Source organism: Scyliorhinus torazame, chromosome 27, assembly GCF_047496885.1.
Source record: "Scyliorhinus torazame isolate Kashiwa2021f chromosome 27, sScyTor2.1, whole genome shotgun sequence".
In the NCBI taxonomy this organism is placed as follows: domain Eukaryota; kingdom Metazoa; phylum Chordata; class Chondrichthyes; order Carcharhiniformes; family Scyliorhinidae; genus Scyliorhinus; species Scyliorhinus torazame.
Window position 1 is genome coordinate 35,957,750 of NC_092733.1, and position 24,459 is coordinate 35,982,208.

Genomic DNA, 24,459 nt, shown 5'->3' on the forward strand with positions numbered 1-24,459 from the left:
AGAATGACGCCCCATGTCTCTCTTTTCAGGAATATTGGTGTTGTTTTATGCGCCGATATTTCTGTGGTTTTCCCACCCCCAACACCATTTCCTGTTCCCTGGGCACAGTGCCAGTGAAGTTAGTGAAGTATATCCTCGGACATACTTCCTGCAACATTAGCACCTTCAGGCAGCTGGACTCAAACCTCCGACTCAGGCAATCCAGACTCTTGTGTTGAAAGTCCGGCCCAGACTGTACTAGCTTGTCGTTACGTTACCGTGCTGGCTTCTCGAGGGCTGTTCACTAAATGTTCGTCGACTGCTGCAGATGTGTGGCCGCCAAATGCATCTGATGTCTCAATAGATTTACAAAATGGTTTTGCCATTAAAGTAGCTGAGTTAAGGAGTGGAGGAAGGGTTACCCATGAGTTAAACATCTTTATTCCCCCAACCGAGATGGAGAGGAGATAGTATGTTCACTGTAACGAGTCTCGATGGGCCGAATGGACACCTTTTATGCTGTATCATTCTTTGACACTGAAACCAGTCATTAGGAAAAATCTAAAGATTGCCTCAGGTCTATTTTCTGGAGATTTTCACGTAACAGAGAGCTGCTTTGGTGGAGTCATGAGCATTATTTTGGTGAAAGAGTAAAAAAATGGATGGCACGGTGGCACAGTGGTTAGCACTGCTGCCTCACAGTGCCAGGGACCCGGGTTCGATTCCCACCTCGGGCGACTGTCTGTGCGGGGTTAATACTTTCTCCCCCGTGTGTGCGTGGGTTTCCTCCGGGTGCCCCGGCTTCCTCCCACAGTCCAAAGATGTGCAGGTTAGGTGGATTGGGCAAATGAATTGCCCTTAGTGTCAGAAGATTAGGTGGGGTTACGGGGATAGTGTGGGGGCTCGGGCCTGGTGTGGGTGCTCTTTTGGAGGCTCAGTGCAGACTCAATGGGCCGAATGGCCACTTTCTCCACTGTGGTGATTCTATGATTCAAAGAGACGCTAATCAGAGCAACCTGCTTGAAAGGCTGGATTCAGCCCGCCATTTTCACATCGGCTGGGGGCTGTTGAACCAGAATCCCGGTCCTGAATTTTCCGTCTGTTGGCCGCGCTCGCTCGGCAGGCCCGGAAGCAAGCAGTGAGTCCCAGAACGTGGTTTGGTGCGGGCTGGCCACTTAACGGGCAGACAGTGTGAACTGCATTCTGGGAAAGGCTCACAGTGGCGGGGGTGGGCAGGAAGGGGGCGGACACTGAGAGCAGGGCGGGTGCGGGCTGGCGTTCCTATTGTACTACCTTGGGGGGGGGCGGGTTAAAGACTATGGGCTGAATTCTCCGCCGTCGTGATTCTCGGGGGGGGGCCGGGCAACACGGGGGTTGACGATGGCTTGGGTCTGCCCCACTGACCAGCCGGCGAAACGGAGAATCCCAACGGCGTTCCGGGACGGAGAAACCCGCCCAAAGTATCCAATGCAGGGCAAAATCTGACTAGTGGACAAAATGCATGACAACAATGGGTGTATAGTGGGTAACTTGGGTAACTCACAGGTACACAAGATTGTGCATGAAAATGTGTCTTTTGTTCGTCAGGAAAAAGGGGATGCTTGGGTTTTGAAAAGCAGTCGTACTACATGCCCCATCTGGCTTGCCATCGTCCTGTTACCTCTGCCAAGAGGCACTCTTTCTTTAAGCAGACATTTCACATCAATTCACTAAAGACCCACACAGAGAAAATATTAAACACTCGTTACTTCCTCAATAAATTCAACCAAATTAGTCAGATCTGATTTTCCCTTAACAGCACTCTATGCTGATTGTCCTTGATTAATCCGTGCCTTTCTAAGTGACAATTTATCCTGTCCCTCAGAAATTATTCCAATACTTTTCCCACTACAGAGGTCAGTTGTCTGACCTGTAATTATTCAGTCTGTCTCTTGCTCCATTTTTAAACAAAGCCTGTGTGGCATATAAGGAAAGTAGGAAGGAACTTAAGCAGGGAGTCAGGAGGGCTAGAAGGGGTCATGAAAAGTCATTGGCAAATAGGGTTAAGGAAAATCCCAAGGCTTTTTACACTTACATAAAAAGCAAGAGGGTAGCCAGGGAAAGGGTTGGCCCACTGAAGGATAGGCAAGGGAATCTATGTGTGGAGCCAGAGGAAATGGGCGAGGTACTAAATGAATACTTTGCATCAGTATTCACCAAAGAGAAGGAATTGGTAGATGTTGAGTCTGGAGAAGGGGGTGTAGATAGCCTGGGTCACATTGTGATCCAAAAAGACGAGGTGTTGGGTGTCTTAAAAAATATTAAGGTAGATAAGTCCCCAGGGCCGGATGGGATCTACCCCAGAATACTGAAGGAGGCTGGAGAGGAAATTGCTGAGGCCTTGACAGAAATCTTTGGATCCTCGCCCAATGTTGTTCCTCTGTTTAAGAAGGGTGGCAGGGATAATCCCGGGAACTACAGGCCGGTGAGCCTTACTTCAGTGGTAGGGAAATTACTGGAGAGAATTCTTCGAGACAGGATCTACTCCCATTTGGAAGCAAATGGACGTATTAGTGAGAGGCAGCACGGTTTTGTGAAGGGGAGGTCGTGTCTCACTAACTTGATAGAGTTTTTCGAGGAGGTCACTAAGATGATTGATGCAGGTAGGGCAGTAGATGTTGTCTATATGGACTTCAGTAAGGCCTTTGACAAGGTCCCTCATGGTAGACTAGTACAAAAGGTGAAGTCACACGGGATCAGGGGTGAACTGGCAAGGTGGATACAGAACTGGCTAGGCCATAGAAGGCAGAGGGTAGCAATGGAGGGATGCTTTTCTAATTGGAGGGCTGTGACCAGTGGTGTTCCACAGGGATCAGTGCTGGGACCTTTGCTCTTTGTAGTATATATAAATGATTTGGAGGAAAATGTAACTGGTCTGATTAGTAAGTTTGCAGACGACACAAAGGTTGGTGGAATTGCGGATAGCGATGAGGACTGTCTGAGGATACAGCAGGATTTAGATTGTCTGGAGACTTGGGCGGAGAGATGGCAGATGGAGTTTAACCTGGACAAATGTGAGGTAATGCATTTTGGAAGGGCTAATGCAGGTAGGGAATATACAGTGAATGGTAGAACCCTCAAGAGTATTGAAAGTCAAAGAGATCTAGGAGTACAGGTCCACAGATCACTGAAAGGGGCTACACAGGTGGAGAAGGTAGTCAAGAAGGCATACGGCATGCTTGCCTTCATTGGCCGGGGCATTGAGTATAAGAATTGGCAAGTCATGTTGCAGCTGTATAGAACCTTAGTTAGGCCACACTTGGAGTATAGTGTTCAATTCTGGTCGCCACACTACCAGAAGGATGTGGAGGCTTTAGAGAGGGTGCAGAAGAGATTTACCAGAATGTTGCCTGGTATGGAGGGCATAAGCTATGAGGAGCGATTGAATAAACTCGGTTTGTTCTCACTGGAACGAAGGAGGTTGAGGGGCGACCTGATAGAGGTATACAAAATTATGAGGGGCATAGACAGAGTGGATAGTCAGAGGCTTTTCCCCAGGGTAGAGGGGTCAATTACTAGGGGGCATAGGTTTAAGGTGAGAGGGGCAAAGTTTAGAGTAGATGTACGAGGCAAGTTTTTTACGCAGAGGGTAGTGGGTGCCTGGAACTCACTACCGGAGGAGGTAGTGGAGGCAGGGACGATAGGGACATTTAAGGGGCATCTTGACAAATATATGAATAGGATGGGAATAGAAGGATACGGACCCAGGAAGTGTAGAAGATTGTAGTTTAGTCGGGCAGTATGGTCGGCACGGGCTTGGAGGGCCGAAGGGCCTGTTCCTGTGCTGTACATTTCTTTGTTCTTTGTTCTTTGTACAACATGAGTGATGTGTTGGGTACTCTGCTACACAGACGAACTAACACGGTTGCGAATGGTACAACTCAGTTTTATTACTAACATTTATTTACAGTGGTAAACTGGTTACTGAGGTTCGATCATAACCTAGAATCTGTGGACCTATTCCGAATACTATCTTGGAGTAGCAATCAGCACATGGTGGATGTCTGAGTGGCTGGCTGTGAGCTCTGTGCCCTGAGCTGTCTCCTGCTGGAATGCCCGGGAAGTGTCGTGTTCCCTGTTTTGTAGTGTGTATGCTCTTGCCTGTGATTGGCTGTGGTGTTGTGTGTGTGTTGATTGGTCCGTTGATCTGTCCATCAGTATGTATGTATGTTTGTACCATGATGTTTACCTGAATATCATGACATCCCCCTTTTTTTACAAGAACAAGTGCCTATGTGGTTATAAATAGAGATGTGTACTGAGTGCAGCTGGATGTGTGTGTGTGCAATATCTACAGCATGTACATGGGGCTAAACTATATATAAGGGGCGATGTCGGGTGCGACATAGCAACGAGGTTGTACCATAAACAAAGAACGGGGAAATGTTGAACGACAAAACGAACTCCTGTAACGACTAGGAAGAACAGAAACATATTAACACAGTGGTATTATGAGTTCAATGTCCAAACAGGCTCATAAGTCCAGTCTAGTAGGTGGGCGACGAATTCGGGTTGACTGCCTCAAGGGTGGGTCTGGATCCATCGGCTGAGGAATGGGCCTGGCCACGGGCGACGACGGAAGGGGCATGGTGGCAGGAAGCTCCACAAAGTCGATATCAGGAACAACAGGAGGGCGTGGTGCCAGTGTAAGTTCCCGTAGCGAGCGTGGAAGTAGGTGAAGAGCCCGGCGATTGCGCCTGCGAATGGAGCCATCAGGCATGCGAACCAGGAACGAGCGGGGAGCCACGCATCGGAGAACTTCGGCAGGTGCTGACCAGCCAATTTCTGGTTGGTGGATGCGGACTTCGTCTCCAGGGGCCAGGGTGGGAAGATCAATTGCCCGTGTGTCATATGCCATCTTCTGGCGACCGCGCTGCTGTTGCATTCTGTGTAGTACCGGAGCATGGTTGGTTGTGGGGACCAGAATGGAAGGCACAGTGGTCCTGAGGGCGCGACCCATCAACAGCTGGGCTGGTGAGAGGCCAGTGGCTAGTGGGGCCGAGCGATAGGCCAGCAGGGCTAAGCATAAGTCCGATCCGGCAGCATCAGCCTTGCAGAGGAGCCGCTTGACAATGTGAACGCCCTTCTCCGCCTTTCCATTGGACTGGGGGTGCAGAGGGCTGGACGTCACGTGTGTGAAGCTATACGAGGCAGCAAACGATGACCATTCCTGGCTCGCGAAACAGTGCCCATTGTCCGACATGACAGTAATCGGAATGCCGTGGCGAGCGAAGGTGTCTTTGCAGGCCCTTATGACAGCGGACGATGTCAAATCGTGCAGGCGTATGACCTCTGGATAGTTTGAAAAGTAATCAATGACGACTACATAGTTTCTGCCGAGCGCGTGAAAGAGGTCCACACCCACCTTCGCCCAGGGCGACGTCACCAGCTCATGGGGCAGAAGCATTTCAGGAGGTTGCGCCAGTTGAAACCTTTGGCAGGTGGGGCAGTTGAGCACCATGTTGGCAATATCGTCACTGATGACCGGCCAGTATACCGCCTCTCGGGCCCTCCGTCTGCACTTCTCGACCCCCAGGTGGCCTTCGTGTAGTTGGTCGAGGACCAGCTTGAGCATGCTGTGCGGAATCACAATCCGGTCCAGCTTTAGGAGGACACCATCAATGACGGCCAAGTCGTCCCGGACATTGTAGAACTGCGGGCACTGTCCTTTGAGCCACCCTCCCGTCAGGTGGCGCATCACCCGTTGTAGAAGGGGGTCAGCCGCAGTTTCCCGGCGAATACGGGCCAGACTGGAGTCGCCAGCTGGCAGATTTGCCGATGTGACAGACGAACCCCTCCGAATCTGGAGGCGTGCTCACTGCTCTGGATAGGGCATCCGCAATGATAAGGTCCTTCCCTGGGGTGTAGACCAGTTGGAAGTCATACCTCCTGAGTTTAAGTAGGATGCGCTGGAGGCGAGGGGTCATCTCGTTCAGGTCCTTGTTTATGATGCTGACCAGGGGGCGATGGTCAGTCTCAACGGTAAACTGGGGTAGACCATACATGTAGTCATGGACCTTGTCTATTCCGGTCAGCAAACCCAGGCACTCCTTTTCGATCTGCACGTAGCGCTGTTCTGTGGGGGTCATGGCCCGCGAGGCATAGGCAACCGGGGCCCATGACGCAGTGTCATCCCGCTGTAGGAGTACCGCCCCAATGCCGGACTGGCTGGCATCAGTCGAAATTTTTGTGTCACGAGATGTGTCGAAAAACGGCAATACCGGGGCTGTGGTGAGCTTAATTTTGAGCTCCTCCCATTCCTGCTGGTGTGTGTGCAGCCACTGGAACTCCGTGGACTTCTTGACGAGGTGGCGCAGTGTTGTCGTGTGGGAGGCAAGGTTGGGAATGAACTTCCCCAGGAAGTTGACCATGCCTAGGAAGCGTAGCACTGCTTTCTTGTCTGCCGGCTGCGGCATGGCTGTGATGGCGCTCACCTTGTCTGCATCCGGACGGACCCCTGACCGGGATATGTGGTCCCCCAGAAACTTCATCTCGGTTTGGCCGAAAGAACACTTGGCTCGGTTGAGGCGCAGGCCGTTTTCCCGTATTCGTGCAAAGACACGTTGGAGACGATAGATGTGCTCCTGTGGTGTGGTGGACCAGATGATGACGTCGTCCATGTAGATGCGCACCCCTTTGATGCCTTCCATCATCTGCTCCATGATCCTGTGAAAGACCTCGGATGCCGAGATGATGCCAAATGGCATTCGGTTGTAGCAGAACCTGCCGAAAGGAGTGTTGAAGGTGCACAGCTTTCGGCTGGACTGATCCAGTTGGATCTGCCAAAAACCCTTCGAGGCATCCAGTTTTGTGAAGATTTTAGCCCGGGCCATTTCGCTCATGATCTCTTCCCGTTTGGGTATGGGGTAGTGTTCCCTCATTATGTTGTTGTTGAGGTCTTTTGGATCAATGCAGATCCGGAGCTCGCCGGAGGGCCTCTTAACACACACCATGGAGCTGACCCATGGCGTGGGCTCCGTGACCCGGGATAGCACCCCTTGGTCCTGGAGATCCTGCAGCTGCTGCTTGAGGCGGTCTTTGAGTGGCGCTGGGATCCTGCGAGGTGCATGAATGACCGGGGTGGCGTCCGGTTTGAGTCGTATTCTGTAGGTATAGGGCAGTGTGCCCATGCCCTCGAATGCCCCCTGCTTGTGGGCGAGGAGCGATTGGAGCTGTGCCCTGAATTCTGTATCCGGGAAGTCAGACGTGCCGTCTGGAGACAGAGCGTGGACCCGCTGCACGAGGTGGAGAACCTTGCACGCCTGTGCGCCTAGCAGGGAGTCCTTTGATGATCCGGCTATTTCGAAGGACAGTGTGGCCGTGTGTGTGTTGTGTGTCACCTGGAGGTGGCAGGATCCCATGGCCGGGATAACGTTCCCATTGTAGTCGACCACCTTGCAACGGATGGCCGAATTGGTGGTCTGACCTTCATGGCGTAGAAGGCTGACCATGCTATGAGGTTGGCGGAGGCGCCAGTGTCCAGACGGAATGTTATCGGTGATCGGTTGACCGTTAGGGTGGCACACCATTCATCACCCGGATTGACGCTGTTCACTGGCATCGGCTGGTGGGTCCTGGCTGGAGACATCCAGTTCCCATCAATGACCGCAACACGGAAGGCGTCCCGGTCGTCTGTGTCACTGGTCTGGATATCGTCTGGGCACGACTCGTAGTACGGAGGCTGAATGGTCCGCACGTCCCTGCGAGGTTGTCGGAGATGTGGAAGATTGGCAGGTTGAGCTGCTCGACAGCAGGCAGCGTAGTGGCCCACCTTGCCACAGCGGAGGCTTTGTCGGTTTCTTGCGGGACATTGCCGCTTTAAATGTGCAGCTCCGCAGTTGCCGCAGGTCATGACGTTATGGCGTTTGTTGCGCCACTGCGCATGCGCAGTTCGGTCTTGCGTCAAGCGCGCGTGCGCATCACGTCCCTCTGCGTCGACGTCTTTTTTGGCGCGCACAAACGCGGGAGGCCCCGGAAAGCGCGCGAAATGGCCGCCCTCGTCCGGGCCGCGGGCCGGGAGGAACTCGATCGCCTGGACCCGTTCGGCCTCGTAGGTCCCCTGCCTCGCCGATCCGGCCGCGTAGGACGCCTGCCTCGCCCATCCGGCCGCTTGAAATTGGGTATAGCGGCGGGTCGCGTTTTCATGCAGGACACAGGCTTCGATTGCGGAGGCTAGGGTGAGGCCTTTAATTTTTAATAGCTGCTGGCGTAGGTTGCCCGAGGTGACCCCAAAAACAATCTGGTCCCGAATCATTGAATCGGAGGTGGTGTCGTAACCGCAGGACTGCGCGAGGATACGGAGATGGATGAGGAAGGACTGAAAGAGCTCATCCTTACCTTGCAGGCGCTGCTGGAAGACATACCTCTCGAAGCTCGCGTTGACCTTAACATTGAAGTGTTGGTTGACTTTGAGAAGGACCGTCTTGTATTTGGTCTTGTCCTCACCTTCCGTGAACACCAGGGAGTTGTAGACATGGATGGCGTGTTGACCTGCCGTGGTGAGGAGGATGGCGATCTTCCTGGTGTCCGAAGCACTCTCCCTTTCGTTGCCTTCCAGCAAGAGCTGGACGCGCTGTTTGAACAGCTTCCAATTCACGCCGAGGTTTCCAGCAACTTATAGCGGCTGCGGTGTGCTGACGGTGTCCATGGCGCAGGATGGCAGATTCCGGAGGATTCGTAGGTGGATCCCACAGTTACTCCTGGTACTATGATGTGTTGTGTATTGTGCCACACAGACGAACCAACACGGTTGCGAATGGTACAACTCAGTTTTATTGCTAACATTTATTTACAATGGTAGACTGGTTACTGAGGTTCGATCATAACCCTCAAATCTGTGGACCTATTCCTAATACTATCTTGTAGTGGCGCTCAGCACATGGTGGATGTCTGAGTGGCTTGCTGTGAGCTCTGTGCCCTGAGCTGTCTCCTGCTGGAATGCCCGGGAAGTGTCGTGTTCCCTGTTTTGTAGTGTGTATGCTCTTGCCTGTGATTGGCTGTGGTGTTGTGTGTGTGTTGATGGGTCCGTTGATCTGTCCATCAGTTTGTACCATGATGTTTACCTGAATCTCATGACAATGAGCAGATCTCCAATCCTCTGGCACCACACCTGTATCCAGTGACCATAAGTAATAGGAACTGGAGAAGGCCATTCAGCCCTTCGAACCTGCCCCTCGATTTAATATGATCATGGCTGATTGAGCACTCAGCCAACGGGATTCTCCGCAATCGGTGCGACGGCCTGACGTCGCCGTCAAAAACGGCACGGACCAATCCGGTGTCGGGCCGACCGGAGGTAACGGAATTCTCTGCATTTCCGGGGGCTAGGTGGACCCCGGAGGGGTTGGCGCCGGTGCCGCAGGGACTGTGTGAGTCCGCGCATGCGCCAAAGGGCCGGCGTGATCCCGTGCATGCGCGGAACCGCCGGCGTATTCTGGCGCACGCGCAGGTGGGTGCCTTCTCCGCGCCGGCCATGGCGGAGCCCGACAGGGGCTGGCGCAAAAGGAAGAAGTGACCCCGTGGCACAGGCCCGCCCGCAGACCGGTGACACCCCCGGGATCGGATCCCCGCGCCCCCCCCGAGGACCGCGCCAGCCAACGTACCTGCCAGGGCCCGCCGTGCGGGACCATGTCCAATCCACGGCGGCGGGACTGGCCAGAAATCGACGGCCGCTCGGCCCATCGGGGCCCGGGGAATTGCTGGGGGGTGGGGGGGAGCTGCCAACGGCCCCCGACTGGCGTGGCGTGAAACCCCCCCCCGCCCGTAAATCGCCGCCGGAGAATACGGTAGCCGGCGTCGGGGCGTCGGGATTCGCGCCAACTCCCGGGGATTCTCCGACCCGGCGGGGGGGGGGGGGGGGGGGGGGGGTCGGACAATCCCGCCCACTAAGTCCGCTTTCCTACCATATCTCCGTAGCCCTTAATTCCCCATTGATTAAAAACCTATCGATCTCGGCGTTGACCATGTTCGAAGACTTGGCCTCCACAGCTTCCTGGGGTGAAGAATTCCAAACATTCACCCCTTATTCTGCGATTTTCTCCTCTGGGGCTCCATTCTCCCATGAGTGGAAACATCCCCCCCAACCTTGAGCCTGTCTGACCCCCTGAGAATCTTACATGTTTCAATCATGTCAGCTCTCATTCTTCTGAACCCCAAGGAGAACAGACCCGACCAGTTTAATCTTTCCTCAAATGGCAGTCGCTCCCTATCCGTCCCATCCTAGTAAACCTCCTCTGTACTGCCTCCAATCATAATATATCTTTCCTTAAATAAGGAGACCAAAACTGTACGCAGTATTCTAAATGTGGCCTCCCTGGAACCTGAAACAATTGCAGCAAAATCTCCTTACTTTTATACTCCAGCTCCCTGGAAATAAAAGCCAGCATTCCATTTACCTTTTCTATTACCTTCTGCACCTTGTATGCTAGCTTTCTGGGTTTCATGAATAAGGACCCCCAAGTCCCTTTGCACTACAACTTTCTGCAGCCTCTCTCCATTTAAATCAGAATCCGCCTTCTCATTCTTTCTTCCAAAATGAACAATGTCACATTTTCCCGCATTGAATTCCATGTGGGAATTTTCTGCCCACTCACTTAATCTCTCAACTTCTCTCTGTAATTTGTATCCACCTCACAACCTTCCTTCCCTCCCATCTTTGCATCATCCACAAATGTGGCCACGGTGTACTCTGTTCCTTCCTCCAAATTAGGAATATATATTGACAAGAGCTGTGGTCCCAGCACTGATCCTGTGGCACTCCACTGGTTATTCCCCTCCATCCTGAGGAAAAAACCCCTTATCGATACCCGCTGCTTCCTGTTAGTTAGCCAATCCTCTATCCATAGCTCCAACACCACGAGCTCCTATCTGGCGTAGCAGCCTTTTGTGTGGCACCTCATCAAATGCCTTTTGAAAATCCAAATATGCAACATCAACTGGTTCTCCTCGACCTACACTGGCCGATACCTTCTCAAAGAACTCTGATTTGTTCGACATGATTTTCCCTTCATGAAACCGTGCTTGACTGCTTGATCGGATTATGACTTTCCAAATGCACTGTTATTCTCTCCTTAATAATTAATTGTAATATTTTTCCATTTACTGAGGCTTGTAGCTTCCTGCATTTTTGCCTCCGTACTTTTTTGAACAGGGGTACCGCATAGGCAGTTTTCCAATCCTTTGGCACAGTTTCAGAACCCAAGGCTTTTTGCAAAATGACTACCAAATGCATCCCCAATCTCTGTAGCTATCTCCTTTAAGATCCTGGGGTGCAAACCATCACATCCAGGGGACTTGTCAGCCTTTAACCCTATTAGCTTGCCTAAAACCTGTCAATCAATGGTGCCCAGGTGAAATTCCCCTCCTTTGGTTCTGGTATGTTTGTCGTATCCTCCACAGTAAAGATTGATGCCAAATAGCGATTTAACTCCTCTGCCATTTCCGTGTTCCCCATTGTTACTCCCCCAGATTCATTCCCTCAGGGGCCAATGCTTACTTTTATTCCTCCCTTCCTGTCACATCTGGTTTCTGGAACTCAACCCTCTGACGACCCACTTTGTCGGACCACGACCTCCGGCCAAAAGTGTCCTGCAGCCGTTCTGCTACATCCCTGACCGGCACCAGAGGGAGCACACACTATCCTGGAGTCACATCTACAGCCACAGAAACGTCTGCTCCCCTATCTATGGAATCTCTGACTGCTATTGCTTTCGCCCTCTTCTTCTTTCCTGCCTGCACTGCTGGGCCACCTGTGGTACCCCGATTCTGGCTCTTGCTGCACCCCCAGCTGCCTCTACCCTGCAAGCTCTAATAGAGTTATGTGAGTCACCTCTCACTTTGTTGCATGAAATTCTATCTCCGCTTGTTTGCTCATTCTGCTAGCCTATCCATGTCCCGTGACAGCCAATTTAGAATCATAGAATCCCTACAGTGCAAAAGGAGGACATTCGGCCCATCGAGTCTGCACCGTCCCTTGGAAAGAGCACTTAAGCCCACACGCCCACCCTATCCCCATAATCCAGTAACCCCACGTAATCTTTTTGACACAAGGGGCAATTTATCATGGCCAATCCACCTAACCAGCACATCTTTGGACTGTGGGAGGAAACTGGAGCACCCGGAGGAAACTCACGCACACACGGGGAGAACGTGCAAACTCTCACAGAGAGTCACCCCAGGCTGGAATTGAACCCAGGACCCTGGAGCTGTGAGGCAGCAGTGCTAACCACTGTGCCACCCTGCTGCCCGTATTTGCATCATCCTCATTGGTTGCCACACCGCCAAGCTTGATCTCATCGGCAAACGTTGCAATTTAACACTGTATTCCAATATCTAAGTCATTTGTAAGTGGTCCTAGCAGGCACTGGTCCTTGGGGAGCACCACCTTCCAGCGTCCTGAAGATGGAAAAATAATCATTTACTCGCTGATTTCAGTCCTGAAGTCAACTTTTTAATCCAAGTTGACAATGAAGCTCCTATCTCACGATTAAGACCCAGGAGTAGACCATTCAGCCCCTCGCGCCTGCTTCAGTAGGGTCACGGCTGATCCAGCATTCCTGCCCGTTCTCCATTACCCTTCAACCCATTACTAATTAAAAATCTCTCGATCTCCTCCTTAACGTTACTCAATGTCCCAGCAACCACCGCACTCTGGGGTAGTGAATTCCACAGATTCACAATCCTTTGAGAGAAGTCATTTCTCCCAATCTCTGTTTTAAACCTGCTACCTCTTATCTTAAAACTGTGACCTCACGTCTAGATTGCCCCACAAGAGGAAGCATCTGCTCCATCTCTACTTTGTCAATACCTTTTATCATCTTGTGTGGAAACCTAGAAAATAGAAGCAGGAGGAGGCCATTCGGCCCTTCGAGCCTGCTCCGTCATTCATTATGATCATGGCTGATCATCAAGTTCAATACCTTGATCCCACCTTCCCCCCATATCCCTTGATTCCTTTAGCCCCAAGAGCTATATCTAATTCCTTCTTGAAATCTCACAACGTTTTGGCCTCAACTACTTTCTGTGGTAGCGAATCCCACCGATTCACCGCTCTCTGGGTGAAGAAATTTCTCCTCACCTCAGTCCTAAAAGGTTTACCCTTATCGTCAAACGATGACCCCTAGTTCTGGACTCCCCCACCATCGGGAACATTCTTTCTGAATCTACCCTGTCTAATCCTGTTAGAATTTTGTAAGTTTCAATGAGATCCCCTCTCACTCTTCGAAACTCCAATGAATATAATCCTACCCGACTTAGTCTCTCCTCATATGACAGTCCCGCCACCCCAGGAATCAGCCTGGTAAACCTTCGCTGTATTCCCTCCACAGCAAGAACATCCTTCCTCAGATAAGGACACCAGAACTGCACACAATACTCCAGGTGTGGCCTCACAATGCCCTATATAATTGCCCGATACCTCAATTAGATCCCCTTTCAAACCCGAGAGAGTATCGGCCTAAACTGCTCAATCTCCTTCCATAAGAAACAAACCCTCATCTCAGGAATCCACCTCCTGAACCTTCTCCTTACCTCCTCCAATGTCTTTTATGTGGTAATTTGTCAAAAGCCTTCTTGACATTCGTTGGGACAACATTCACCACATTAGTTCATCAACTTTCTATGCTGCTTCAAAACATTCAATTCGATTAGTGAAACACGATCTGCCTTTTACAAATCAATGCTAGCTCTCCTCAATTAACTCAATCCTCTCCAAGTGCTTGTTGATTCTTCCCATAATAATTGTTTGTATAACCCTGACCACCACTGATGTCAAACTGGCTGACCTGTCGTTACTAGGACTGTCCTTAGATCCCTGCTCGTCTGAGTGTACCACAGTCGCCGCCCTCTAATCCTCTGGTACCTCCCCCAGATCACAGAGTCAATCACAGAATTGTTACCATGCAGAATCAGGCCATTTGGCCCAGCATGTCTGTCCCGGCTCCCCAAGCGAGCATCGTGACTTTCATTCCCCCGCCTTTTCTCGTAACGTTGCACATTGTTGTTTCTCTGCAAATAGTCACTCAATGCCCTCTCGAGTGTATATAAAACCATTATGCCCTCTCGAGTGTCTCGATTGAAGCTGCCTCCACCCCACTTGCAAACAGTGCATTGCAGACCCCAACTGCTCGCTGCGTGAAAACGTTTTTCCTCACATCACATTTGCCTCTTTTACAAATCACTTTAAATCTCTCGTACCCGATCCTTTTACGAGTAGGAACAGCTTCCCCCTGTCTACTCTGTCCAGCGCCCCCCCCCCTCATGATTTTGAAAATGCGTTTTTATATCTGGGGAAGATTGGGGGATTATGACAAACCCCTTTCCACTACCTCCACTCCCACTCCCTTTCGCAACTTGGGAATCAAACCATCAAGGCCAGTCGACATATCCATGCCAAGCACAGCCAGTACCTTATGCCTCATCTACTACCTTCCAAACCCACAACCACTATCAACTAGAAGGACAAGAGCAGCAGATACCTGGGAACCCCACCACCTGCAGGTTCCCCTCCGAGTCACTCACTGCCCTGACTTGGAAATATATCGGCCGTTCCTTCACTGTCACTGGGTCAAAAACCTGGACCATCCTTCCTTACAGCACAATGGGTGTATCTACACCAATGAACTGCAGCAATTCGGACTCAATGGGCCGAATGGCCTCTTTCTATGATTCTATGATTAAGTGCCCAGTCCTCATCACTATTTAGCCACATTTTCGTAGTTGCCGGTTGTCAGAGAAACAATGAGCTTCCTGGTTCTTATTTAGCACTTACTGTTCGTCTTCACCTGTGGAATTCTGCTCCTGAAATCAGCCTGCGAGATTCTTGTATCCTCCGACATCCTAGTGACTGAAAATAGGGACAGGTCAGGTCTATTTCACAAGGTCTTTAATGATTTTCTTTCTTGACTGATTTTGACTGCCCGCTGAATATTGTTTCTGTACAAAGCAGAGCGGCCGATAATCTGATCTCCCTTAGCCTGCAGCGCTGAGGAGAATCAGTTCACATCCTCTCGATGCCCTGAGCGCCTGCGAAAGGATAGAAACAGAGAAAATAGGAGCAGGAGCAGGCCGTTCGGCCCTTCGAGCCTGCTCCGCCATTCATTACGATCATGGTTGATTATCCAATCCCGCCTTCACCTGTGGTGACATGCATTTACACATCAATGTATATAGTTATCTGTACACCCTCCGACCAGCTGGTGGCGATAGAGATCTGCCATGTGGCTTGAGACACCTGCCAGTTGGTAGTAAATCGTACAAGAGGATGGTCGCACTGAATTAATGTAGTAGCCATCGTCTGTATCATAGTTCGTTAGTTATCTTTCCATGTGTTTGTTAATAAATCATCTTTCTAGTTAAAGAACTAGATGTTCTGTGTATATCATTACCATGGTCAGAACACAGCACCCCCATATCCTTTGATCCCCTTCACCCCAAGTGCTGTATCTAACTTTCGAGATGAGCAGCAAATGTTGGCCCAGCCAACAATGTCCACCTCCATGTAAGAATGGAAAGAAGAGCATAAACTCCAGGGGAGCATCCGGGTCGAGGTGTTCAGAGCTGAATACGGGACTGACTCTACAACCACCCAGGACAAAGCCCTGCTTGATTGGCACCTCTTCCACAAACATTTACTCCCTCCACCATCGACCCACAGTGGCAGCCGTGTGTACCACCTACAAGATGCACTGCAGCAACTCACCAAACATTTTTCAACAGCATTTTCCACTCCCATTATCTCTGCCACCTCGAAAGACCCGGGCAGCAGACACATGGGGAGCACCACCACCTTGAGGTTCCCCTCCAAGCCACTCACCATCCTGACTTGGAAATATATCGGCCATTCCTTCACCGTCGCTGGGTCAAAATGCTGGAACTCCCTCCCTAACAGCACTGTGGGTGTACCTATACCACATGGACTGCAGCGGCTCAAGAAGGCAGCTCACCACCACCTACACAAGGGCAACTAGGGATGGGCAATAAATGCTGGACTTGATGGGGTTGCTCGCTGATTCGACCATCAATTCACACGAGGCGAAGAGTTGAAGTGAGCAGTGGTTTTAAGCAGCTAGACCTGTGCCTGCCTGCGACTGCTCTGTACTGAGTGCCGCCTACAGCCTGCAGATCTATATACCTCCCCCGAGGGGGCGGAGCCATAGGCGGAGCCCACAAGGGCATCAACATAAAACAATACAATGTAATGCAATACAATGGAGAATGGTGGCAGTAATACATTCACCACACTCACGTCTGATAAAAGATGTTAAACAGGAGCACGTTTGCGATATTGTCATTCCAGTTATGTAGGCCGACTTGGAAGCCTGTTCCCACAAACAGAAATGTGATACATCCCCTGAGAATCTATTTTCAGCGATGTGGGTTGAGGAATAAATACGGCCTGGAAACTAACTGCAAAGCTCTTTAGCCAATGAACTGGGATCTTTTATTCCCAGCTGATAGGGCAGACGTCAGTTTAACATCTCATCTGAGAGATGGTGTTCCATCTATCGAAGTATCTGGGGTGGGATTCGCCGTTTCTGAGACTAAGTGTTGACGCCGAGGCAGGATTCGTGGACTTCCGCGACAGCAAAACTGGCGCCGAACGTGGGCCGATGCAGCCGAGAGGGGGGGGGGCTTGAACCGGCGCCACGTGGAACACAATCGATTCCAATGAGAAACAGTGCGGGATTCGCTGATGGGTCGGCTGGGGCCAGAGGGCACCTAGGGGGAGGCCTGGGGGTGCCACATCGGCTCCCGCCACAATTCCGGTGTCGGAACCGATTCTCCACCCAATCGCGCTTCCCGATTTCGGCGTCAGCCAAAAGAGAATCCCGCCCTAGTCTTTGATAAATGCATTTTAATGATTGATTTAATTCCTCCAGTACAGAAGGATTAGTAAACAGTACAAGAATAACAGGCATTCAAGACAGCTTGTAACTCACGCTTATTCTCCATGTCTCGCACTTCTGTTTGGATGTGAGTTGGTGAGCTTCTTATTTCAGTCGACTGTGCAACTGAAAGTGAGAAACATGTCAGTTCAACACAGTTTTCTGTAAAGTTCAGAACCACAAGCTTATTACAGTCTTGGAAAGGGGGGGGCGACGGGGAAGAAGCCAAACTGGTTGGCGATTAAGACATGGTTTAATCTGCTTCCTTCATCCCTTTTGTTACATCAGGTTGGGACAAGTTGGGTCAAGGGTCACTTGGAGAAGAGGACTGAGCATCGCGTGACGCGGGTAAGTTCGTCACTGCTCCTGAGCCAAACCACGCCATGTAGGGTCTAACCGAATCCTCCAACTGTAGAAAGACCCAAATCAGCATTTCATACGCTGGAATGTATCATTATAATAATTTAACGCTCTGGGTCTTGGGCTGGTTAGTGGGCTGGCCAACCCTCCAGGATTGGCCAGGAGTCTCCAGGAATTGAAGGTTGTTCTCCAAGTGATCCTTGACCCCCCACTTGACACAGCTGGACACGGACTGCCCAAGGGCTGAGCCGCCTGCCCCAAAATCCAGTAACATCCGAAATCTATCACAGCCATCGGTCTCGAGGGAGCTGGATTTGAGATACTGTATCTGTGAGGTACTGTACCTGTGAGGTGTTGTACCTGTGAGATTGTGTACCTGTGTGGTAGTGTACCTGTAAGGTAGTGTACCTGTGTGGTAGTGTACCTGTGAGATAGTGTACTTGTGAGGTATTGTACCTGTGTGGTAGTGTACCTGTGTGGTATTGTACCTGTGAGGTAGTGTACCTGTGTGGTAGTGTACCTGTGTGGTAGTGTACCTGTGAGGTATTGTACCTGTGAGGTAGTGTACCTGTGTGGTAGTGTACTTGTAAGGTATTGTACCTGCGTGGTAGTGTGCCTGTGTGGTAGTGAACCTGTGGGGTAGTGTACCTTTGCAGTAGTGCACCTGTGTGGTGTTGTCTATATGTGGTATTGTACCTGTGTGGTAGTATACCTGTGAGGTATTGTACCTGTGAGGTAGTGTACCTGTGTGGTATGTACCTGTGAGGTATTGTACCTGTGTGGTAGTGTACCTGTGTGGTAGTGTACATGTGTGGTAGTGTACCTGTGTAGGGGACTGTACATGTGAGGTACTTTACCTGTGAGATACTGTACCTGTGAGGTAGTGTACTTGTGAGGTATTGTACCTGTGTGGTACTTTACCTGTGAGGTACTGTACCTGTGAGGTACTGTACCTGTGAGGTACTGTACCTGTGAGGTACTTTACCTGCAAGGTACTGTACCTGTGAGGTACTGTACCTGTGAGGTACTTTACCTGTGAGGTAGTGTACCTGTGAGACAGTGTACTTGTGAGGTATTATACCTGTGTGGTAGTGTACCTGTGTGGTAGTGAACCTGTGGGGTAGTGTACCTTTGCGGTAGTGCACCTGTGTGGTGTTGTATATATGTGGTATTGTACCTGTGTGGTAGTCTACCTGTGAGGTATTGTACCTGTGAGGTAGTGTACCTGTGTGGTAGTGTACCTGTGAGGTATTGTACCTGTGTGGTAGTGTACCTGTGTGGTAGTGTACCTGTGTAGGGGACTGTACATGTGAGGTACTTTACCTGTGAGATACTGTACCTGTGAGGTAGTGTACCTGTGAGGTACTGTACCTGTGAGGTACTTTACCTGTGAGGTACTGTACGTGTGAGGTACTGTATGTGTGAGGTACTTTACCTGTGAGGTAGTGTACCTGTGAGGTAGTGTACCTGTGAGGTAGTGTACCTGTGAGGTACTTTACCTGTGAGGTACTGTACCTGTGAGGTACTTTACCTGTGAGGTAGTGTACCTGTGAGGTACTTTAGCTGTGAGGTACTTTACTGTGAGGTAGTGTACCTGTGAGGTAGTGTACCTGTGAGGTACTTTACCTGTGAGGTAGTGTACCTGTGAGGTAGTGTACCTGTGTGGTAGTGTACCTGTGAGGTACTTTACCTGTGAGGTACTGTACCTGTGAGGTACTGTACCTGTGAGGCACTGTGCCTGTGAGGTAGTGTACCTGTGAGGTACTGTACCTGTGAGATACTGTACCTGTGAGGTACTTTACCTGTGAGGTACTGTACCTGTGAGGTACTTTACCTGTGAGTTACTTTACCTGCGAGGTACTTTACCTGTGAGGTACTGTACCTGTGAGGTACTTTACCTGTGAGGTAGTGTACCTGTAAGGTAGTGTACCTGTGCGGTAGTGTACCTGTGAGGTACTTTACCTGTGAGGTAGTGTACCTGTGAGGTACTTTACCTGTGAGGTAGTGTACCTGTGAGGTACTTTACCTGTGAGGTACTTTACTGTGAGGTAGTGTACCTGTGAGGTAGTGTACCTGTGAGGTACTGTACCTGTGAGGTAGTGTACCTGTGAGGTAGTGTACCTGTGAGGTACTTTACCTGTGAGGTAGTGTACCTGTGAGGTAGTGTACCGATGTGGTAGTGTACCTGTGAGGTACTTTACCTGTGAGGTACTGTACCTGTGAGGTACTTTACCTGTGAGGTACTGTACCTGTGAGGTACTGTACCTGTGAGGTAGTGTACCTGTGAGGTACTGTACCTGTGAGATACTGTACCTGTGAGGTACTTTACCTGTGAGGTACTGTACCAGTGAGGTACTTTACCTGTGAGTTACTTTACCTGCGAGGTACTTTACCTGTGAGGTACTGTACTTGTGAGGTACTTTACCTGTGAGGTAGTGTACCTGTAAGGTAGTGTACCTGTGCGGTAGTGTACCTGTGAGGTACTTTACCTGTGAGGTAGTGTACCTGTGAGGTACTTTACCTGTGAGGTAGTGTACCTGTGAGGTACTTTACCTGTGAGGTACTTTACTGTGAGGTAGTGTACCTGTGAGGTAGTGTACCTGTGAGGTACTGTACCTGTGAGGTAGTGTACCTGTGAGGTACTGTACCTGTGAGATACTGTACCTGTGAGGTACTTTACCTGTGAGGTACTGTACCTGTGAGGTACTTTATCTGTGAGGTAGTGTACCTGTAAGGTAGTGTACCTGTGAGGTACTGTACCTGTGAGGTACTGTACCTGCGAGGTACTTTACCTGTGAGGTACTTTACCTGTGAGGTAGTGTACCTGTAAGGTAGTGTACCTGTGAGGTAGTGTACCTGTGAGGTACTTTACCTGTGAGGTAGTGTACCTGTGAGGTAGTGTACCTGTGAGGCACTTTACCTGTGAGACACTGTACCTGTGAGGTAGTGTACCTGTGAGGTACTTTACCTGTGAGGTAGTGTACCTGTGAGGTAGTGTACCTGTGAGGCACTTTACCTGTGAGACACTGTACCTGTGAGGTAGTGTACCTGTGAGGTACTTTACCTGTGAGGTAGTGTACCTGTGAGGTAGTGTACCTGTGAGGCACTTTACCTGTGAGACACTGTACCTGTAAGGTAGTGTACCTGTGAGGTACTGTACCTGTGAGGTACTGTACCTGTGAGGCACTTTCTCTGGTATACGTTACATATCAATCCGTTGACGGGTGGGGCAGCTTTCCTCCACATTCCCAATCCTTCAAAACAACCAGTTTTAGGGAGACAATGGAACTGTTGCTCTCTCAGTAAAGATGTGGGGATGTTGGCGTTGGGCTGGGGTGGGCACAGGAAGAAGTCTTACAACACCAGGTTAAAGTTCAACAGGTTTGTTTCAAATCAGTAGCTTTCAGAGCACTGCTCCTTCCTCAGGTGAATGAAGCGGTAGGTTCCAGAAACATATATATAGACAAAGTCAAAGATGCAAGACGATACTTTGAATGTGAGTCTTTGCAGGTAATTAATTCTTTACAGAGAGAGTGGTAATCCCAGGTTAAAGAGGTGTGAATTGTGTCAAACCAGGACAGTTGGTAGAATTTCGCAGGCCAGATGGTGGGGGGTGAATGTAATGTGACATGAATCCCAGGTCCCGGTTGAGGCCGCACTCATGTGTGCGGAACTTGGCTATAAGTTTCTGCTCGGCGATTCTGCGTTGTCACGCGCCCTGAAGGCCGCCTTGGAGAACGCTTACCCGGAGATCAGAGGCTGAATGCCCTTGACTGCTGCACCTGAGGAAGGAGCTGCACCCCGAAAGCTAGTGATTCCAAACAAACCACATTTGGAGTACTGTGTACAGTTCTGGTCGCCTCATTTTAGGAAGGATGTGGAAGCTTTGGAAAAGGTGCAAAGAAGATTTACCAGGATGTTGCCTGGAATGGAGAGTAGGTCTTACAAGGAAAGGTTGAGGGTGCTAGGCCTTTTCTCATTAGAACGGAGAAGGATGAGGGGCGACTTGATAGAGGTTTATAAGATGATCAGGGGAATAGATAGAATAGACAGTCAGAGACTTTTTCCCCGGGTGGAACAAACCATTACAAGGGGACATAAATTTAAGGTGAAAGATGGAAGATATAGGAGGGATATCAGAGGTAGGTTCTTTACCCAGAGAGTAGTGGGGGCATGGAATGCACTGCCTGTGGAAGTAGTTGAGTCAGAAACATTAGGCACCTTCAAGCAGCTATTGGATAGGTACATGGATTACGGTAAAATGATATAGTGTAGATTTATTTGTTCTTAAGGGCAGCACGGTAGCATTGTGGATAGCACAATTGCTTCACAGCTCCAGGGTCCCAGGTTCGATTCCGGCTTGGGTCACTGTCTGTGCGGAGTCTGCACGTCCTCCCCGTGTTTGCGTGGGTTTCCTCCGGGTGCTCCGGTTTCCTCCCACAGTCCAAAGATGTGCAGGTTAGGGGAATTGGCCAATGATAAATTGCCCTTAGTGTCCAAAATTGCCCTTGGTGTTGGGTGGAGGTGTTGAGTTTGGGTAGTGTGCTCTTTCCAAGAGCCGGTGCAGACTCAAAGGGCCGAATGGCCTCCTTCTGCACTGTAAATTCAATGATAATCTATGATTAATCTAGGACAAAGGTTTTGCACAACATCGTGGGCCGAAGGGCCTGTTCTGTGCTGTATTTTCTATGTTCTATGTTCTATAAACCTGTTGGACTTTAACCTGGTGTTGCAAGACTTCGTACTGTGCTCACCCCAGTCCAACGCCGGCATCTCCACATCATAGCTCAGTAAAGTTAGAGGATCCCTCAGAAAACTTCAGAGAACGGTGAGAGCTGGAGGTACCTTCATGTGTCTCATTGGTATTTATCATCTACTGTTAATCTTGGTCAGCATAAACTTCGGGGAGACGGTGATGTAGTGGTTATGTCCTCGGACTAGTAATTTCATAGAATTTCATAGAATTTACAGTGCAGAAGGAGGCCATTCGGCCCATCGAGTCTACACTGGCTCTTGGAAAGAGCACCCTACCCAAGGTCAACACTTCCACCTATCCCCATAACCCAGTAACCCCACCCAACACTAAGGGCAATTTTGGACACTAAGGGCAATTTAGCATGGCCAATCCACCTAACCTACACATCCTTGGACTGTGGGAGGAAACCGGAGCACCCGGGGGAAACCCACGCAGACACGGGGAGAACGTGCAGACTCCGCACAGACAGTGACCCAAGCCGGGAATCGAACCTGGGACCCTGGAGCTGTGAAGCAATTGTGCGAACCACTATGCTACCGTGCTGCCCAGAGGCCCAGGGTAATGCCGTGGTAATGTGGGTTCAAATCCCACCACGGCAGCTGGTGCAGTGATAAATGTGGAATTAGAAAACCAGCGGGGATTGGTCACGTGATGGGAGTTCCCTCCGGAACATGGGCAGAGTACTTGCATTCAGAGCTGCTCAGACTGGTGAATAAACCTTTCTAAGCCCTTGGTCATCGGTCATTGGGACGCAGCACTATGACAGTGACCATCAAACTATCATTGCTTGTTGTAAAACCCATCTGGTTCACTAATGGCTCTTTCGGGAGGGAAATCTGCCCTCCTTACCCATTCTGGCCTACATGTGACTCCAGACCCACAACAATGTGGTCTTAACTACCCTCTGAAATGGCCGAGCGAGCTCCTCAGTTCAAGGGCAATTAGGAATGGGTAACAAATGGTGGGCCCGACTAGCGACGTCCACACCCCCTGAAAGATTAAAGAAAAATGAAATCCTGACTTTCGGAACAGTCAGGGGATTTCGGAATTCGCTGTGACTTTTGTGCAACTGAAATTGAGGGAAAACCCTTTGTCCTCATTCCCGGGAAGATATGTAATTCCCACCAAATCCCGGAGCTTCCACTGCGGGAGTAACCTGGATGTTAGAGCTGGAAATGCATCCCTTGCTGTCTGCCCCCCAGGCTGCCAGTGCCAAGTTACGCTTGGGAATGGGCAGATATGTGTTTTGGACGGAGGGGTAAATAGACTATCGTCAGAGGGAGATGCAATTTGGGCATAGTTCACTTATGCACGGATCTTCGCAAACGTTCGTTCCTGGGTGTAGAGTGTCATTTTTAGTACAAAGTTTTACTGGAGTCTGTGGAGGGTACTGAGCACGTGCCAATTTTGGGCAGGCAAGACCTGTTTTACTACTGCTCCTGCTTTCATAGTTATTACTGTTCCTACTTGTTGTGCTGAGTTACTGTTACTGTTAAACTTTGTTACTTATTCACAGAAAAAATCTCCTTCATTTAAACAACGAATTTGACCTTGGGGCCTCTGTTTACCACACACTTATCCCTCAGTTAAGAATATCTCTGAGCTTAAATATGTAGGAAATTCCAGGCCAATGTATTTGGAAATGGCTAGCTGCAGAATGTTGCAATGTTTTCCAAAGTGTAGCCAGGGAACTAGTTGGCTGCTGAATGATTCATCCTTTTCTAAGAATTTTAAGCTGACGGTGGTATGACGGATTTTCAAAGTTGCCAACTTCAGCACTATATGCAAAGTGCGTGCAGGCATGTTTATAGTTACTGGGCCGAGGTTGAGGAGGATACGGTTATTCGAATAGTTGCTGCATCTGTTGAGGGCACAATTGGGCTCCAGCGCTACTCCAGTGGGACCTGGAATGGACGTTCTGTATTATGGGGCGAGATTCTCCCCCAACGGCGCGATGTCTGCCGACTGGCGCCCAAATCGGCGCCAATCAGACGGGCATCGCGCCACCCCAAAGGTGCGGAATGCTCCGCATCTTTGGCGGCCGAGTCCCAACATTGAGGGGCTAGGCCGGCGCCGGAGGGATTTCCGCCCCGCCAGCTGGCGGAAATGGCGTTTGTTGCCCCGCCAGCTGGTGCGGAAATGTGGCGCATGTGCGGGAGCGTCAGCGGCCGCTGACAGTTTCCCGGCGCATGCGCGGGAGCGTCAGCGGCCGCTGAAAGTTTCCCACGCATGCGCAGTGGGGAGAGTCACTTCCGCCTCCGTCATGGTGGAGGCTGTGGCGGAGGCGGAAGGGAAAGAGTGCCCCCACGGCACAGGCCCGCCCGCGGATCGGTGGGCCCCGATCGCGGGCCAGGCCACCGTGGGGGCACCCCCCGGGGTCAGATCGCCCCGCGCCCCCCCCAGGACCCCGGAGCCCGCCCACGCCGCCTGGTCCCGCCGGTA

The 24,459-nt window shown here is 50.6% G+C and overlaps 1 protein-coding gene across 1 annotated transcript in view; it reads right to left on the reverse strand.

Moving 5' to 3' along the window:
• The window catches only part of LOC140403402 (uncharacterized), a 960,939-nt gene that overhangs the window by 10,883 nt on the left and 925,597 nt on the right, over positions 1-24,459 (reverse strand). Inside the window, exons 10-11 of the mRNA XM_072491328.1 lie at positions 16,956-17,027; positions 14,786-14,860 (exon numbers count right to left, since the gene is read on the reverse strand). Coding sequence (XP_072347429.1) covers positions 14,786-14,860; positions 16,956-17,027 — 147 coding nt within the window. The remainder of the gene's footprint in view (positions 1-14,785; positions 14,861-16,955; positions 17,028-24,459) is intronic.